Genomic DNA, 18,328 nt, shown 5'->3' with positions numbered 1-18,328 from the left:
CAGGCCCTAAAATCAGACAATGGTAGCCAATGATGTGGACCTGGGTTAGCTACGGGACTTTTGTATGATCCATGGACTATATAGCATTGATTTGCTATATGTGCGTCGCGAATATTCCATGAGCGCTATCCAGCTTTGAGGCTATTTCGAGAAGGTGTCTCATCTCTGTCGCTTTATATCTGTCGCCAATACAAGTACCCGCGATCTTGTACGTAATGTGGATGTAGTATGCACCATGACTCTCAACGATATATATATCCGCTGAAAATCTCAAAGGGCTTACAGAGAAGGTCCTCAAACAGGTGCCTGCTGTTAACTTTCTTTCCATATACCTAACAAACAAGCTAACCGATACCATCCAAATTGAATCATCTACGAATCCATACCGGTTAACTAGTTAGTTAACTGTAGTCATAATGCCATATAGCTAAGGCACTTAGGTTTAATACTCCGTTCGACGCGAAAGTAGGCAGAAGACAAAGGCCCCCGTCAAGATGATGATATTTAGTATTGGCGCTTCGAGTAGTCCAGGACCCCACATTCAGAAGTGATCAAATCTCAATTAAATACAACCTTCCCGTGCATCAAAATGTTAAATTGAGTTTTAAATTTCCTGCATGAATCATACGCCTTCCTCCATTTAACGCGGCCAGCTCCATTTCCTACACAGATCGACCTCTATAACCTAGATAACCAACTAAACGCACTCCCCAAAACAAACGATTTTCTTTTTGAGCAGACGTAAACTGCTTACAGTAGGTTCAGTCTCGGAGCGCGGCTTGCTCAAACTAGCGCAAAAGTGTGCGGCAATCATTGGTTATCACGAGTAAGCTCGTCCAAACACTCCATAGCTAAAATTTCCTAGAATCGATATGTATATAGTATGGGAAGTGTACTGTAGTCATTGAGCACATGCAGTGATAGCATTCCGAGCCCCATCTTCCCAGCTGTGCATCGAAATTTCCACGTTTTTCTTTCATTTCAATGTGTTAATGGCTTGTCAGATGATCCCCTGTTACAAGTACAAGGCTCAGTTCATGATCTGTACAGATTGAATGAAACAATTGCAAATTGCGCAGCAGCTGACGATAGGGTCTCGTTACTTGTTGAGTCCATCTCCGCAGAATTTCTCGCCGGGATATTCATTTGACTGACATCGTCTATATGAATCCTCCAAGTTCCTTTGTGGGTCTCTTAATTAACCATCCACGAGGCCAAAGCAAGCAAATCCACGTATATGCGACAATAGTTGAACCTTTTCTCCCAACCCTCCATAATATTCAATTCTTTTGATTATCTCATTACGAGCGATAATGAGGATCTCAAATACTAAATCATTGTGTGGAGGTGGGCCATTTTTTCACGTAGGGTTCTCAGATGCAACAACAGGGGTTTTGCTATTCCGAGGGGCATAATGTGTTACGCCTTTGATGTGGTCTTCAAGGAAGGGAATGGGATCCTGCCCATTGCCTTCATGTAGGTCCGCAATTCTTTTGGCGAGCGATGAGTCTTGGGGCTTGTGCCGAAAGATTGTCCAGGTATGGCTTTTCCTGGACAGCCGAAGCAGGTAGACAGGTATGACTACCACTTGAGTGTGGGCGTTGTCATAGTTGTACTCGTCGTTGTTGAAATCGAGTGCAAAGTAGGTGTGTCGTGGCCAAACCTCCACCGCCAAAAGCCGCAAATCCGCCTTTTCTTTCCAAGAATCGACGAGGCTTTCGATTAATTCACGAGTCGAGGCCAGATAGTCTTCACGATTCAGCTTTTCGGTAGGCAGGTCACCTAGGATTCGGATTGAACGATGCGTTTCAAGGGCGTCGGACACAGCCTGATTTACTTTCTCCATGAAGCGTAGAGATGGCCTTTCACTTTCAGATAGCTCACGTGATGGAATAAATAGTTGACAAGAGTCTCGGAAACCAGGTGTTTTCAGGTCTCAAGGGCATTTATAACCAAGGGCGTTGTGCACGGACCAAAGCAAGCGGTGAAGCTTAGTCATGTTGTCTGTTGCTTTAAGGCAACAATTTATGCATTGAGCTTAGAAAAATTCTTACACTGCCGTACGACCGTATGATGTATCAATTCGCAACTTTTGCAACATCCTTGTTTGGCAATTGAGAAATTGCACTACACTAAATCTACAGTAGTAGACTAAATATACAAAAAGACGTTTATTGAATGAGCGTGGAGCGGCGATAACCCCCCTGTGCGATTGCAAAGCCAGTACACATCCGGTCGCATATAATGCTCCCACTGAAAATGAGTAGATAAGTGAACATAACCGACATGCCTTGTCTCCTCGTGAAAGCTTGTTTGATGGAGCTTCCCAAAGTTCTGATAGTGCCAGTGTTGCGCACCGTCGGTTCCCCATCAACCTTCAATTGAATTTTCAGCGGCAACGGCGGACTTCGGTACAGATCTGAGGGTACCAATAATCGCAACTGAGACACTCACATTGTAAGCTCGTGATCGGGGAAGCAATAGGGAAGAACCTGCAGTATCACTCACCTAAGGGGACATGGTACTAGCTGGAGATGGATAATTACACGCAGGGCAGAGGCTATCCCCTATGGTTGGGGTGATCTCCTGCCGCGGGTTTTCGGTAGATGGTTGACAGGTCGCGTTCGGGGTATGTCTTTCGACCAAAGCATATCGATCGAGATGCCCGCATCGGAACAACAATTCATTCCACTTGCACATCTGCAGCATGTAGAGCCGTTATTATTGGACATTAAAGTCAATAGAAAGGGGCCCAACCTTCCCGATAATCAAAAAATGTTCGGCTGAGGAGACACGTTATGGTATTGAGTACAACTGGGAGGATGATTGTTTGCGATTTTCTCATACCCTGATCCTTCCACCATGTTCGTCTTATATGTTTTGCCCAACGTGCACAGTCCGCTTTGACTATAAGTTGGCCTAACATAATTCAGTCGGAAGTACTGTTATCAGAGCACCCAAGGCTGCGGACAAGTATAATTAGTCTAGGGCTTTGATCAGCCCCGCGGGGAAAACAAAAGTACCACTTGTTCGCGATTACTAGAGAAAGCCTGTGAACTAATACATGCGAAATAGCATGCTCTAATGCGACAAGAGCACCGGTGTCTCCAGAGAGCAAGGCCGTGATTTGACTATATGGCGGTAAACCCGAATGTGGCGTCCAGAAATGGCCCCAACGTAGAAAATACGCCAAGCCCGATTACAACAGTTGAACACAAAACTTTGCTTTTTCTGACACTCTCCTGGCACTTTCCTGGCACTTTCCTGGCACTTTCCTGGCACTTTCCTGGCACTTTCCTGGCACTTTCCTGATGCCCTCCTGATGACCCCCTGACACTCCCTTGACGCTGTACTGACACTTTCCGGACGCTTTCCAGACGTTTTCCTGGCACTTTCCTGATGCCCTCCTGATGACCCCCTGACACTCCCTTGACGCTGTACTGACACTTTCCGGACGCTTTCCAGACGCTTTCCTGGCACTCTTCCAATAAATCTATCCCAAACTTTGCGTGACCCCTGTCACAAAAGCAGTTTTCTTACCGTCCCAGTCCCATATCACAAGCAAGCCGGTCGGCCGGCCCTAAATCTGGACAATACTGACAGTGACGAAGATGGCGCCAAGGTACGGGACTCTGATAGGCCTCATGCAGGAAACAACAGGAGCCCCGAAGCTGGAGACTCTTGCCAATGATGACGGGTCGGGGTAACATACAAGACATTGGTGCCATTCAGGGGTATATAATCTTGCATATCTATACGGTCTCGACGTCGCGGATCCTTCAATTGAGTACCTCACTGTTTTTAAAGCCTCCCTACGAAGTTTTATATCTTTTATTGTCTTAATACCTAAAGTCTTGTGCGAAATATGGATATACTAAATACCCTTTGGTTTGGTATCTTCGGGCTCTTTCGATGCTGCGGGGTGATAAGGAAACAGTCACGGGAAAACTCTCAAGGTTTGTATACTCCTTTAATAAATCGAACGGGCAATCCATTAACGATTGATACAGAAGGGAGCTATCAGCCTCCGAGGATGAATCTTGGCCCTTCCAATGAATCTATTTCTGCCGAAATTTTGGACTCGAAGTCTCGTCCGTTGCGCATACTCGACGAAGTCATACCAGAAGACGGCGAAGATCTGGAGACGTATTACATCGTTCAACACGAAGGGAGGAGTGAGGAGAAGATTGGCGAATCACCTTATGTTCTTAACAAATTGTGGTTCGAACACTACCGGGTTTCACGGACGGAGATGATCAGATCTTCCATTGGATGGGATCTCCTAGTGGAACACGGCCTGCAACCGAGCCTTCCAAATCCAAGCTCTTGCTTGAAGACCACACTTTTAGACTGCCCTGGATCCGCTCAGCTTCATGTCCTAGATAGTGTCATCATGAAGCTAACTTGAATTATATGGCCAGTAAAATACTTGGACATTTGATATGCGAGGCTGTAAGAGCAGCTGTAAACTAGTACCTATGCTGTAACAAAATTAAACCAAAGGCCACAATCAGTCGAGGCTGTGTCACTCCAAACGTTTTCGTATCAATATCTTAATCAAAATTTTGCAGGAGTGCTATCTCGCATCCCAACTGCTAGTTCTATTCGGCAAGTGCATTTACTAATGTGCTTGGATCTGTGAAGATGCGCTGGCGAGCCGGCCCTCGCCTATAAAGAGTAGACTTTTGTCAAATTGTCAGCCTTCTGTTTCCTGGTTGCTTCTATCACTTTGCTTCAAGATGTCTGACGTGGAAAGGTGGCTCGCAATCTTGCTTCGAGCTCTGGTAAAAACAGGCTTGAAATTTATTTGTCCGCGATGCTTTCAACTCTTTCCAGATCCAACTGCGTGCTACCGTCATTGTCGAAAGGAAGGAGAAGGAGGTGAAGGGAATGATGGGGACGATATCCACAGAGGTCTTGGTCTGATCACGAAGAAAGATTTTCCCGAATTCCTTCAATGCTACCGGGTTGCCATTGGATTCCCGATAAATGAAGGAGATCTTCCCTTGGAAGATGATCCAGGACGCTCAGGACGCCGCTCTTACCACAAATGTTTCTCTGTTGAGTTTGTACTTGACAATTGTCGTGAGTCTTTTCACGCAACACAAGCCCCATGTATTGAGGCTGATGATGAAACAGTCCCAGAAAGAGAAGTAACCGATGCAATGCTGTTGGCCGTGATTAAGATATAGATCCCATTGAGTGAGATAATTATGTTGCAGAGGAAACTCGTCGACGGATGACAAACTAACAGCACAATAGGCAACGGCAGAAAAAGTCCAACCTCAATTTTGGCTCGCAAATCCCACAACAAACTTTGATAGGTATAGATCAGAATAGTAAAGGAAAGTAGTGGGAAGTGTGGTATAACATTCAGTGATTGAAGTTGGTGTTGAGGCAGGTGATTTCATTGAAGCTCAGCGTATATCTGCTGTATTTTTTATTTCTCATTGACTAGTATGATATGGCAAGGTCTCAACAGAGGGTCAAATCTAGGTAAACAAGACCGCGTCGCCTCTGATCACGTCCCGTTCTAATAACCCTAACAATTTCCTCAAGCTTCCCTCGAAGTTTGCCAACGTATCCGGTACATACATTTTCGTGTAGCTGCGGTAAATAGATCGGCACACTGTGTCAAATTGCTTGTAGGGGTCGGCGAAGAATATAAGAAGCCTCCGGGGGAGAGGCACCATTTTCGAATCAAAATGCCAGGCGAGAAGGGAAAGCATAGCCAAATCACGTGCAGTGAGCTTGCTTGCCATACGGTGCGCATAGTTCCTCAGTATATTGTTCTTGGCCAAGGCTCTGCGTTTTCCCAAGAGCAAGTAGCGATATTTTCTGAGGGCCTGGCAGGTGAATACTAGGGATGCAGTTCTAGCATTGGGTTTGTGCTGCCGCTTTATTGCTCGTTTGACCTCTCTTGTGCCCAGAAGCCACACTTGTTGAGCAATTAAAGTCGTTTCGGCGGCTTGGAGACTGGCTCTTGGGAAAGGAAACTTCATAAATTAGCATATGACTGCAGAGAAACCCAGAGTTGATTGTCTTACACAGAAGTCCTCATCCAACGACATGGTAGCAGGTATCCAGAATGGATTCTGTTGAAATATTGAAGCATGGTTCCGGGAAGGTGGACCGGTCGAGTATTTATGTTATGCTCGAGATGCTCCCGGGACCCTTGATCCAAAATCCGGACGAACAAGGAGAGAGTATTTCCCGGACGTGATATGGATCTTCTAAAAGCAGTATCTTCGAGGCCGTCCTGGCCTATAAAAACCAGTATTTCGGCCCACTTCCCCTAATACAAATACAAAAGCCTTTCAAAAACTCGGGATTTCTGTCTTACTGAAAAGTGGCGTAGACTTAGCGCCATTGCGCAGCGGGAACGCCTCTGGCCTTTCATACCGTGTTATCTGCGTTCGCCTGCAGCGGATTAGCAGTGCCATTGTGGAGTCCGATTACATGCACCTTTCATTGGATAACTGACTGAGTGTCTGAGAACTAACAATGGCTGCATGCTGATCTCACTTATAGGGATAATTTTATCCATTGCATGGGTTTGGCGCCATTTTGAGGCTACCCCTCAAATGCGGCGTACGGTGAGGTAATGAAAACCTATATAATGAACTACCAAACAATGACTTCGTGTACCAGGGTGCAGGGTCCCTGCACATGGGAATTCTTGAAGTGCCCGAGAGTGGGTGTTGCTTAGAAAGGATATCTTATTTATGCCAGTACGTTCCCCAAACTTCGGTTCTTCAAGTCCCTCGCACAGTTCGGGCCCTTCCTTTCATTGCTACCATTTCAGCCACCTACGATGGACTTCCGACTTCCCTTTCAACCTTTCTCTCATAGTAAGTAGACTTATCATCCGGTCAACATCGATACTGACAGGCCTGAAGCCATAGTCTTGAACGACCCAAGAGGGCATTCTATGACGCCTTGCCTCAGTATCCTGGCAGCATGCAGAGAGAGATATGGTCAACTTCAAACCGACGCACTCTCACCTGCCTACATTTACCTGGTCATGATGGAAAATTCGACCTACTATGCAATGAACGGTGAATTGGGTCAGCTTTTTCGGCAATTGTTGTATGATCATCTTCAAGATGAGTGGCCCAAGGCAACTGATATGGGTCGTCTCATTCAGATTACTCTGGCGGTCAAACGAGAAGTGCTTATTCGTTGTGATATATTCTATCACATGCGCGGCTATACCGCAATAACCGGGGACACGGAGGGGTCTGTCCTCGCCGAAAAAGCCATGCTGGAGGTGTTTCAGCCTGTCGTCGACTCTGATCTAGTTATTAGAGCGTGGAGGATTGAGTTCTCTTTTTCTGATTTCCGGCCGAGGGTCTCTCGGATAAGTTCACTTGAAGATTTGTGCTCGATATTTCGCCCTTTATAATTGCCTAATTCTCAAGGAATTTTACTCGATTGACAGGAAATTTAAGGATTGACACATGGGTTTGAGCGTGCCCACAGCATTAACGAGGCTTTTGTATAGAGGCATGATACTTTTGTCATCTGCATGCTTTAAGCTTTTGGAGACAGCCTAGGCAGCAAACTTGGACCGCCCGGGTGTACTTGCTTGATTCAGTCATTTATTTCTGTGTCAGGATATGAATTCCGTGCATCCAGGCATGCAAGAAAAGAAATATGACTTTTTTGTGGAACGTTCATGACCAGAGGTAGTATGAAGCAGGCCCAGTTTACGCATCAACAGTGATTTCAACACATGTGTCAAAATTTGGATCAGACGACGTCAAGTAATGGAGAAGCAGAATGGAGAATGCCATTATTGAGGTAAAAGTGTGATTTGTGGTGCGGCAAACGCAGAGCAGCATTCTGGTTGGTTCATTCAATCTGGTAGCAAAAGCTATCCGTTGAGTAGAGTAGCTAGCTCCTGATGGATTGTTCCAACGATGAGAGCACAATCCGACGGTTTAGATACACAGAACCCATTTCCCCCTAACCACATAATATTCCACAAGCCCTAGTAGGTTGATAAACTTTCTCTTAAAGCTTTTGATTGACTCCGATTTGACCATTGTCGTGTATCTGGGGTGGAGCCAATGCAAACATAGCCGAGAAGCTTCCAGGGGGTATCGAAGAATCGAAGAAGCTGACGGGGGAGAGGCACTCCAAAATCTTCGTTGAAGTGACAGGTGAGAAGGCCAAATATTTTGAGCGTGTCTTCGGTGAGGTCATCCACCATGGCTTGCACATGTCGATTTAAAATGCTGTTCTGGGTAAGAGGGATCCGTCCCTTTCTGTATCCATTCTTCCTGAGACGTTGACAGGCCAGCACTAGTGATGCAATCCCAGGATCGAGTTTGTGATGCTGTTTAATTGCGTCTTTCAGGTCTGGGGTACCCAGCCACCAAATTTGCAAAGCTGTCAATGATATTCGGGCTGATATCTCGAGGTCGGCTTCGGGAATCTGTATAATCAATCTTAGTATGGGAAAAGAAGCGAACACAATTGCCCTTACCATATTGGTGCCGTCCATTTCTATGATAAATGCAGAGGGGGAGGACAGGTGTATGCACAATCGAGAGGACAAACTACTTGGGGGATTTCTCTTAGTATATTAAGATTTTGGAATGGAGTAATATACCTCGGCGCACGGATGTAAATATTACAATACCTTTCAATAAAATGGTAATTTTCATTTTTTGACTGCGCTTGTATCGAGACAGACGTGCCCTCGTTAGTAGTTCACGATTGCTCCATACTCGCCGCAGCGAAGTCCTAGCAGCCAATCCTACTCACCCCTTGGGTATATTTCCTCGTAATAGCGCTCCTGGCCTTTTTGTGGATTCTCCCCAATACTCTCATAAGGATCATAAATCAATAAGCGCCCCAGAACCAGCCAGCCAGTCAGAGCGACGGTATGCATAAAAAGTTTCCCCACCCAACACGGCGAAGCGTGAAAGGCTCTCATAATCAAGGAAGGAGGGTCATTCTCCTTCACAACGTATATAACCCCCCGCCCATCCGCGCTGCGTCCTTGATCTTTGACCTAGTACGAGCGACTCTCTTCGTTCACAATCTGCCTCCGAAACATCTCAACTTCGATTCTTTAGAATCATGGCAAACAACAATGGCCACTGGCCTCCAAATCAGCATTTCCCACCTTTCACCATTGCCCTTGAACCGAGTCCCCGGTCAGATCCACCCAGTGCGAGTATCATCAAACCTCCATTCGAAACAGGTAATCCACCAATCCACCACTGCCTGTATCCATATTCTTGAAAGTCAATCCATGAGGTTATAAATGGTGCTAATTAGTAAAAATAAGAGAGCATGACCGAGAGATTCCCTGTTCAGTACCTCCCTGTTCAGTACCCACAGGCCAGCTGCAATAAATCACAGCCGGCCTCGCTCCAGGCGGAAGGGAATTTCGTTCTATATTCCCAAGACGAAGCAATAAGTTTTCAGGAATATGAATATGCCCAAGTCAATCGCACCATTGGGTTTTACGGCCAGAGGGCAGCATTTGGCAGGATGCAGACGGTATTCCAGGGGAGCCCGCTGTTTTCTACCCATTGCAAAAAGGTCTTTCCTAATGAGCCTGACTTCTCATTGATTGATCAATTTGTGGCTCAAAATAATACAGTCCTGGAAAAAACACTGTCGAATCTCAAACGTTGCGACCCAGCTCGCCTGGAGGATTTCTATAGATCTGCCTTCCGAGGATTGAACCTGGTCGCGTGTGAAGCTATTTTGGCTGCATGGATGGGAGTTCTGGATCTAAGTATCTTGGGTGGAATCCAAAATACTTATTTACAGAAACCGCCATGTTCTGGTTTCTGCATCCAAGCCCCATCACCATTGACCATTGACGATCCGGGAGACTTTCTCTATTATATATTGCGTGGAAACCACGGAGAGAAACTTCCGTTCAAACGGCTTCTGGGGGCACTACACTTTGCTAGTATTGAAGCCACTGACCGAAGGAACGTCGAAACTCGTTTACTCCTGCGTGAGATTGAAATTTGGAGAGAGTTAAATCAGTAGCCATTTTACGGCCCTCACTTAGTTCCCATGTTTTATTGCAACCTGCTGTCTTTTTTTAATTAAGCACACTTTCTCTTCCACAAAACTCTCTCTAAAACGTATCTATATCCATGTCACCGTGGACCAAAAAAGCTTGACCGGACTTAGGATTACGGTAGAACTGTAATTCACTCGTAGATCTTGCACTTCCGTTGGATAACATGGATTCTCCATCGAATTCGCAGTCTTTGAGGGTATACGTCGTCTGGGGCTTGTGTTTGATACCGTTGCTCTTTTCACGACAGCCGATGGTGCCTGGTACAAGTCAATGTCTATTTCACTTATCCAAAAATCGCGTTATGGGTACCTGAGTGTGTCTCAGTTCGTTGGAATCGGAAAGAGGCTGACTGGATGGGGTTTCTTCATCCTGCGCGGGCTGTGGGTCATGCGTAAACAAATAAAGGTCAGCAACAGGTCATTTGGAGATGGAAGGTCTCTCAGTGGAATTTTGTGGCCAAACGTACCTGACCCCTAGGAATCTCCTTGATGGAAGGCGAAATCGACTTGGCATTGACCTGGATGGGTATGGGGTGTACCTTAAGGATTCATTAGCAAAAGGCAACAAGGAACTAAGCACGAGAATATGATACCATAGCAGTTTTCGCCGGATGCGCATGGATACTCCCGTTCACCACTACCGAGATGTTACCTGAATCTGGATTGTCTTGGGATTTTGCATCCATAAGTCCGCCTTATAGCCATGTCATTCTGGAAAGTAGAGTCAGGGAAGACTGGATAGAGGAAAGTTGAGTGTGCTTGAGGAACCGGTTTCCTCTAACTTATCACTAAGGGAATGAGGACGATGATTAGAGATCAGAATGTGAGCGGGAATGTATCGACTGACGACCTTATGACATATTACCCCTAGTAATGCCTAGGTATAGCTTCGTACTTTATGTGCTCTTGACATTCAATAATAATGCGTCGTGGGTCCCAGGATGAAAGTATTACCATTCATAAGCGTGCCATCCTGCTCGATCTGAAAGGAAATACGACATTACCTCTAAAATTCGTGCGTGGGCCCGTGATAACGAGGATCAACCACTGCGAAGACCTGCTTCATGCAGCCCACAAAATAGGTCAAGGTTCAGACCAAGGCATTGAGGTCAGTTGCGGCCATCTCGGACCAACTATTATCGTCCAATAGGAACGCTCACATACTCGCGTAGAAGGACATGTGATCAGAGGTCTCACTACTACAATGCCCGAGAGCGAGAAAAACGTGCCACCCCAAATCTCCAATAATGGAGGAATAAACCACTCACCGGCAATGTCCAACCCTCATTTTTATTCTCATCCACCATCATATACACGGTTCATGGTTGAGAAATATACTGAAGCAGCCCTTTTACTAGTATACTCGAAGCTCACGCATCCATTGAAGGGAGCCTCCTCTGTGTCAACATGGGCACCCGAGATCTGTTCTTTTTGGGTCGTATGAGTTATCCAAGCTCATGTACTTCACCACAATACTCTCCAGAAGATCCATGGGAGTGGAAGTCAAATGTATTCAAACTGGCTCCAAAAACAACGGAATTGTGTGTGACACACTGCAGGTCAAGCCCCGCGTCGTCGAAGGGGTAAAATGTGCTGGAATCGCCAACGGCGGCCACAAGAGAGACATGTCGAGTCAAAGCCAATCCGACCTGAGATGGATACCAACATGGTCTCTTTTGCTAGACCCATGGGCGAGAGGTTTGAATTGCCAAATTGACTGATACTTCCACAAATCCCTTCCACAAATCCAGGATGACTCAAGAACTATAAAGTTTCAGTCACGTACCGGTCTGCTAATACATGGATTCCGGCCTGTTCTCGAGAAGTCAACAATCTTCTGTCACACCTTTTTCATTCTTACCACCGAACGATCCTGCAATCCTGGAAACCCGACTTCCCTTTTTCCCTAACGGTGCTTCCGAAGCTCTTGTTGCCGATCGCTCAGCCTATCACCATAACGTGCACTGCTCCCTCGATTCATCAGATACCCGGGTTTCATGGCCTAGTCGCTTCTTTGAGCTAAGTCAGAGTCGAAATGCCATGAGAGCAGCCTCTGTTTAATTCGCAGAGTATCTTGAAAAGATCCAAGTTCTGCAATCGTTGAGCATTGTGCAGGATTACATGGAGAAGTATCCTTCAGTATTTGAAATTCAAGCGGCCGAACGGTTCAAAGATGGATATTGGACAAAGAAACGAAAATAAACCTGCGTCTTCTCAACCTAGATTGGATGAACAATACATAACTTACACATTGCTCTTGGGTGTCTAGAGTTGGTATGATCAGCCAGCAGGTGACAGAAATGTATATCACTTATGATATGCTACCTTTGTACGTTTATGAGTAAGTCAGATGATGAAAAATCTACCTTGTATGAATTACCATATCCTTTTCCTTTTTAGGCTGACTGAAGATGGTTGTATATAGAACACGTCAATGGCTATTGAATTTTTGAACGGTATATCCTGGGTTTTAAGCAAACATAGTCTAATACCGGCAATTCTTTTGAGAATGACTTTGGACTTTGGATTGGGGACCGGCAGTTTCCTGCATCCACGGGTACGTGCATATATGAACAACACCCTCGCTACTCGTATAGGAAATGGCTTGCCCACCCTTTCCCCCATACTTCCAGCCCTGATTTTTCTTTTGGGAAGAGGACAACGTTTCTTCCTGGAGAAATCTTCGGAGCCTGCCTTCAAGTCCTCCATAGCTACGGCGTGGTCGGCTTGGAAATTGACGGCTGAATTTCTCAAGAACATCCGGCCATTTATCCCTGAGAATGACGCGGTGGAACCAAATGAAATGCGTTTCTTCTTTATTGTATACTTTCTGAGACAGGCGGTGGCGGGGCGGAGTTTCGTTCTTGGTGATCCCACATTTGATGGGATTGGAAGAACGGGCTTGTCGATCTGAAAATGAATCCTGCTCTTGATCTTGCAAATTCAGACTCTTGGTATGGGTGCCGTTTTCCTGGACGGATGATGCCGACAACTTGACTGCCCGAAACATGGCACTTCCAGGGCCCTGGGACGTCTTGTGTGAGCTAGGTCGTGGATACTGGTGCGAGGATAATGTTTGATCATTCAAGAGTGAACTAATTGCCATCGGGTCACCAGATATTGATGGTTGTTGGGAGAACGGGTTTTTGGTGGTCATAATTCCCTCCATGAACAAAAACAACAGAAGAACGATGAAGGAGTAAAATAACTGACATTGGGTATTTAAATCTCATTTATGTTATAACAGGGTCACACGTAGTATTAAAGAAACTAGTGTTGCCGGACTGGTGCTACTGCAGCACCATCGCAGTTAGACTAGCACTTGTCTTTTGTACCAACGCTCAGATCTAGTCCCTGAAGCAAAGCTTATGGCCCAATCAATTGGCGTCAGTCGCCTGACACGTCTGAAATTTTCATTTTAGCGCATTGCATGGCCGGGGTTCCCAGAAATGAACATCCAGACCCAAAGCCACTACAGGCTACCATGATTAAAAGTCTCCACCAATAACTTTGTTGTGATTAAACCAAGCTATTACGTATCCCAAGGGGCCTAGTCCAACCTGACCCAGCATCGATCAGCACACTTCGCAGAAAGACCCAAGGCTTTTGCCAACCGGGACAAGGCATGTTTCTCTGGAACATTGCAACTGCCGACCTAAAATGACTTTGAGAGCCGTTCGTGAGTGCTTTGAGCCGAAGTAATCCGTGGGAGGGATTTTGAAAGCTATATTGATAAATGGTTGGGAATTGGGCTCTTCATGTATCATCCATCAGCTATCACATCGCCCGGGTAGAACCTCTCTTCACTGATCTATAGACCGCACCGGATCATGAAAAGCTAGGAATGTGACAATTAAATCCTTGAATGCATTAGTGGTAATTTAAAATGGTACTAAGTGTCCGAGGATCATATTATCAGCTGTGCTGCGCCCGATTTCTTGCGGGACTGGGGATATGCGGTCAATCCCCCTTTACCTAATCCCTAGAGATGGAGATAGCTATGAGGGTAGGTGTGGGTTATGAGGACGACATTATATTTACCCCACCATTGGATTAAGTAAATGTGATTTAGTATCGAATAAAAGCACCTCGTGCATATTGCGAATGCGGTTTTGAATGTTGAGGTGGAAATTTAATGCGGTCAAGAATAGCACTTTAATCAAGGAGCTGAGTGATCAGTGAACTAATGGAGGAATGGAGCGGAACCAGAAGTCTGGAAATGAGGTGGATACTTTAGTGTGGTGTTACGAGCACTCGCTCTCAGCCACCTATTTCCGTGCGATTCGTACTTATTCAACTCTGTAAATTATGATAGTCAGTTTTTGCTCTTAGTTTTTCTATTTCGGCCTTTTTCTTAAATACACGGGGTGAAATCAGCTTGCTCATCAGTTATCTCTACGCAGTCCAAGAATACGCTACGGTGACTCAAGGGCGAGCATATTAGCCTGCGATAGTGTTGCACATTCAGATTCAACCACTAGCTGAAAGTTCCAAACTTCTTATTCGACATTATCTTACTACATCGAACACAAACGAACGATTTTAGACGGGTTCGTTTGTAAAGCAAGCTCGTTTGTTTTGAATTTCTCTAACCGTTTTAACTGAAAGTTGATACAACCAAAAGCCCGACAAGAACCGGATCTTTTTGTTCTACATTCGCACATAATGGCATCCATTCCACAAATGGTTGGCTCGGTGATTGGCCAATACCAGGCCTATGGACCGCACCAGCGTAGGACCGCGAAGGCTGCAAGGGCCGCGCAGGTTAGTTGGCTGGTTTGCCCTGAGAAAGATATAGCTGACATCGAGAGCTATAGGCCTGTGATAGATGCCGAGCTAAAAAGGCCAAGTGTGATGAGGGACGACCAAATTGTGGCTACTGCAGAGAAAGCAATCTGCCATGCTCGTATAAAGAGGAGTCGCTACGCAAGGAAAATAGGTCTACTCAAACTTTGCTAGACCATTTGACGAAGATGGAGGACAACTTTACAGCCCAATTTCGAACGCTACAAAATCAAATGTTGTCTGCGCAAGGAAACCCAAACCAGCCCTACAAGCCTATTCAGGGTACACATGAACATTCCGGTAACATCGTCTCTCTCCTAGGACAAGACGAGACATTAACCCACCTCACAGAGAGGAGTCTATTGAATTTCAGGGGACATGGTGTGGCTGTTCCAAATTATGGTCAGAATCTTGGCCTTGTGAATCCAATTCACGTCGGCTCCAAGCTTGAGGCTGAATATGCGCTTTCGACCCCCGTTCAGCACACTGCGGCCCGAAATTTGTTGCTGTGGCCCTCGATCCAGCAGCTGTTACCGGACAGATACGACGAAGATTATGTGATACGGTTAGAAGAGGAGCGCGGTCTTCTTAGCACGTATGATCATGGGGAGATGCTGGACACTCTGGATAACAGCCCCTTACCATTGGATCCCGGCGTTTGTAGCCACGGACCTGATGGGTGCAGAGTGGGATTTGACGGAGACGTCGATATTGATATGCTTGGTAACGTGAAGCTGGGTGGTGTCGCAGCTCAACGTTACTTTGGGAGCTACCTCTCTAACATGTATAAGCTTCACCCGTTCCTTGATCGGAATGAACTCGACAACAAGGTGAATAGGTTTATTCAATCTTACTGCCACTTCAATTCCTCTCCAGGCTCTGTCACCGACTGTGTACAGCCAGCACGCGATGAGCCACCGTCGAAGAAACGGAGGAGCTTCAATCGCAGCCTTGGTATACACAGCGAGGATAAGGAGACCTGCTGCAACTCGCCACGACCACGCGTGGATCGAAATATTCACAGTTCCATAGTATTGCTATGCCTGGCCCTGGGTGCAATTTGCGAAGCTCCTACTCCCCTCTCGGGGTCTATCATGAACAGGAAGATCGGCTACCGCGGCCAGCGCACCACATCACCTCTTCCCGCCCATATCGAGACAGATTATGCGAACGGTGCACTCTCGCCCACAATGCGCAATGAAGATGCGAATACGATGAACAACCAAAGCATCCCTGGTATTACGCTGTACAGATATGCTACAGGAATTTTGAGCCACTTGCAGGGTGCAAACGAGCTGGAGCACGTTCAGGCGGGGCTGCTTGCTGGACTATATGCCGGCCAGCTAGCTCATCCGTTTCAGAGTCATAGTTGGATTTCACAAGCCTCGAGGGCTTGTCAGGTGCTGACAAGACCAAAGCGGTATGAAAGTCTCAACCAGGGCTCAGTGAAGGACCTCCATAGCTCCGTATACTGGGCATGCCTAGAGTTGGAGAGTGACTTACTTGCAGGGCTTGATCTTCCAGCCAGTGGCATCTCTCATTCAGAAGGTCGGATGCACCTCCCTAAAGGACAATTCACAATTAGTCTCCCAGAACACTTCAGTACAAGCCCAAGTATGATCATGATGTTCTACTACGCTCAAATCCACCTGCGCAAAATCCTGAATCGAGTCCCGACCGACCTCTACAAAATCAAAAAACAGGGGGAAACACTGTGGTCATATACCGCCCAAGGAGCTTTGAGCGAAAACCTGGATCTCTGGCGCAGATCCCTGCCCGACAGTATGCAGTGGAAGGAAACCGACGAGCCAGCCAATGAAATAAACGCCGCCCACATGCGGGCAACGTACTACGGTGCCCTGTATATTATCCACCGACCGTTCCTCTACCACGCTCTGCATGGCACCTATGCTCTAAACATGGCCAAAACACCAACCACCTCACTCGCTAACGGATCGACCGCCGCTGAAGTCCAACTCCGGGCGCTGCCTGAAAATTTACAGGATGCCTGTAAGATCTGTATTGATTCTGCAATTCGGAGTACTGTGGCTTTTGATTGTGTAGATACCCATCGGTTGGTGGTAACCAATATCTTTGGCACTGCCCATTCGTATGCGGACCCAACTAATCTGGAGAAATGTGGACGCTAAAGGGCAATACTAATGATCTTTCATGTTATATAGGCAATTTGGCAACATGCTTGTTCTCTCCGCGACCTACATGTCAAGCCTGAGCAAACTAGTCGCTGAACATGATCTCGAGCGTATCCTCAAACGCACAATCGGCTTCCTTGTCCAAAATGGAAATATATCACCTACCATCCGCGCCGATGCCCGTATGCTCACGGAGATCTACCAGAAGATCTTCCACCGCGCTCCTGACCTGAACAACTATACATTGCGTATGAACCACCAGTGAATTTCCGTCCAGAATCCGACTTTCCTTCCTTTTAGTCTGTGTATTGGATTGGGATACATATTAAGCGGCAGTACAAAAATAGTAGATATGGTGGAATTAGAGCGAATGAGAAGTAGAAAAGAAAGAGCAGCACAAATTGGAGGGTAATGGTAGATTGTTAGGCTATCCGAAGTCTCCGTCTACTGCATTTTGAGCTTTTATGTTGAAATGGTCTTAACAAAGGAAACATTCTACTAATGAAAAAATGGCATATCAATATTCTTTAAGCTTAATGAATCGTTCCGCATAGTTAAAGATTTCGTTTTACAAATATATATTGACTGGACCTATTATCGAGCTCTGCCTAGAAGTACAAAAATAGTTATAATAAAATCCTTCCTTGAACTCAGAAACCACATATCAAAATCACAACCTTCCTCGGGCTGAATATAGCAACTTGAAGCTATGAAGCAAATTAGTGATTGAGGTATTGTTCTGGTCAAGGTACATACCGACGTGGATTGGACCCACAGACATGGTCTTATACACACAAGGATTGTTATGACTAGGGAATAAAGGGAAAGTAAAATTGACCCAATTGATGCCACTCAGAGAGTCTTCTGGTGCTTGGGGGCCTTGGGGCTTGGATATCGCGAAAATAAATCGAAGTTAGTGGTTGCACAGGCATGGGTTTCATGCATATGAACCAAAATCTAATGAATTGAGCACGAATAAAGCCTTGACCGGCCAATATCATAAACGTGAATAACGCAAGTAAAGTATTGCGATGCTGCTGATGAGCTAGTGAGAGGCTACTTCAGTACGTAATTCTTCCTTTGCGATGGGATGAGTCTGACAGCCAGCAGCTTCGACAACCCATGTTTCATATTATGACGAAGTGTACGGCATGCTCATCTACTGGATATCCCACCAACCGTTTGTCCGCAATGCTCTTTTACCATGGCTTGCACATGTCGATTTAAAATGCTGTTCTGGGTTAGAGGGATCCGTCCCTTTCTGTATCCACTCTTCCTGAGACGTTGACTGGCCAATACTAGTGATACAATCCCAGGATCGAGCTTGCGTTGCC

The 18,328-nt window shown here is 46.0% G+C and overlaps 8 protein-coding genes across 8 annotated transcripts; 4 read left to right on the top strand and 4 right to left on the bottom strand.

Moving 5' to 3' along the window:
* Positions 1-1,360: 1,360 nt before the first annotated feature.
* Positions 1,361-1,846, bottom strand: N7455_009277 (uncharacterized protein; the record flags this gene model as incomplete). Its single annotated transcript, XM_065606171.1, has 1 exon — positions 1,361-1,846. One exon carries the CDS (start codon positions 1,844-1,846, stop codon positions 1,361-1,363), a length of 486 nt encoding a protein of 161 aa, XP_065460134.1.
* A 2,187-nt stretch (positions 1,847-4,033) lies between these two features.
* Positions 4,034-4,408, top strand: N7455_009276 (uncharacterized protein; the record flags this gene model as incomplete). Its single annotated transcript, XM_065606170.1, has 1 exon — positions 4,034-4,408. One exon carries the CDS (start codon positions 4,034-4,036, stop codon positions 4,406-4,408), a length of 375 nt encoding a protein of 124 aa, XP_065460133.1.
* A 1,084-nt stretch (positions 4,409-5,492) lies between these two features.
* On the bottom strand, positions 5,493-6,071 carry N7455_009275 (uncharacterized protein; the record flags this gene model as incomplete). The annotated part of the gene is made up of 2 exons (XM_065606169.1): positions 5,493-5,996; positions 6,048-6,071. The coding sequence occupies 2 exons, from the start codon at positions 6,069-6,071 to the stop codon at positions 5,493-5,495; spliced, it is 528 nt and encodes a 175-aa protein (XP_065460132.1).
* A 1,922-nt stretch (positions 6,072-7,993) lies between these two features.
* On the bottom strand, positions 7,994-8,494 carry N7455_009274 (uncharacterized protein; the record flags this gene model as incomplete). Its single annotated transcript, XM_065606168.1, has 2 exons — positions 7,994-8,440; positions 8,492-8,494. 2 exons carry the CDS (start codon positions 8,492-8,494, stop codon positions 7,994-7,996), a joined length of 450 nt encoding a protein of 149 aa, XP_065460131.1.
* Positions 8,495-9,306: 812 nt separating this feature from the next.
* N7455_009273 (uncharacterized protein) lies at positions 9,307-9,845 on the top strand (the record flags this gene model as incomplete). Its single annotated transcript, XM_065606167.1, has 2 exons — positions 9,307-9,757; positions 9,793-9,845. The coding sequence occupies 2 exons, from the start codon at positions 9,307-9,309 to the stop codon at positions 9,843-9,845; spliced, it is 504 nt and encodes a 167-aa protein (XP_065460130.1).
* A 1,133-nt stretch (positions 9,846-10,978) lies between these two features.
* N7455_009272 (uncharacterized protein) lies at positions 10,979-11,206 on the top strand (the record flags this gene model as incomplete). The annotated part of the gene is made up of 1 exon (XM_065606166.1): positions 10,979-11,206. One exon carries the CDS (start codon positions 10,979-10,981, stop codon positions 11,204-11,206), a length of 228 nt encoding a protein of 75 aa, XP_065460129.1.
* Positions 11,207-12,541: 1,335 nt separating this feature from the next.
* Positions 12,542-13,225, bottom strand: N7455_009271 (uncharacterized protein; the record flags this gene model as incomplete). Its single annotated transcript, XM_065606165.1, has 1 exon — positions 12,542-13,225. One exon carries the CDS (start codon positions 13,223-13,225, stop codon positions 12,542-12,544), a length of 684 nt encoding a protein of 227 aa, XP_065460128.1.
* Positions 13,226-14,721: 1,496 nt separating this feature from the next.
* Positions 14,722-17,259, top strand: N7455_009270 (transcriptional regulator family TF; the record flags this gene model as incomplete). Its single annotated transcript, XM_065606164.1, has 3 exons — positions 14,722-14,820; positions 14,874-16,951; positions 17,025-17,259. The coding sequence occupies 3 exons, from the start codon at positions 14,722-14,724 to the stop codon at positions 17,257-17,259; spliced, it is 2,412 nt and encodes an 803-aa protein (XP_065460127.1).
* Positions 17,260-18,328: the final 1,069 nt, after the last annotated feature.

Source organism: Penicillium solitum (assembly GCF_028829755.1).
Source record: "Penicillium solitum strain IBT 25940 chromosome Unknown utg000008l_segment0_segment0, whole genome shotgun sequence".
Taxonomy (NCBI): domain Eukaryota; kingdom Fungi; phylum Ascomycota; class Eurotiomycetes; order Eurotiales; family Aspergillaceae; genus Penicillium; species Penicillium solitum.
This window is presented reverse-complemented; position numbering and strand designations above follow the sequence as displayed.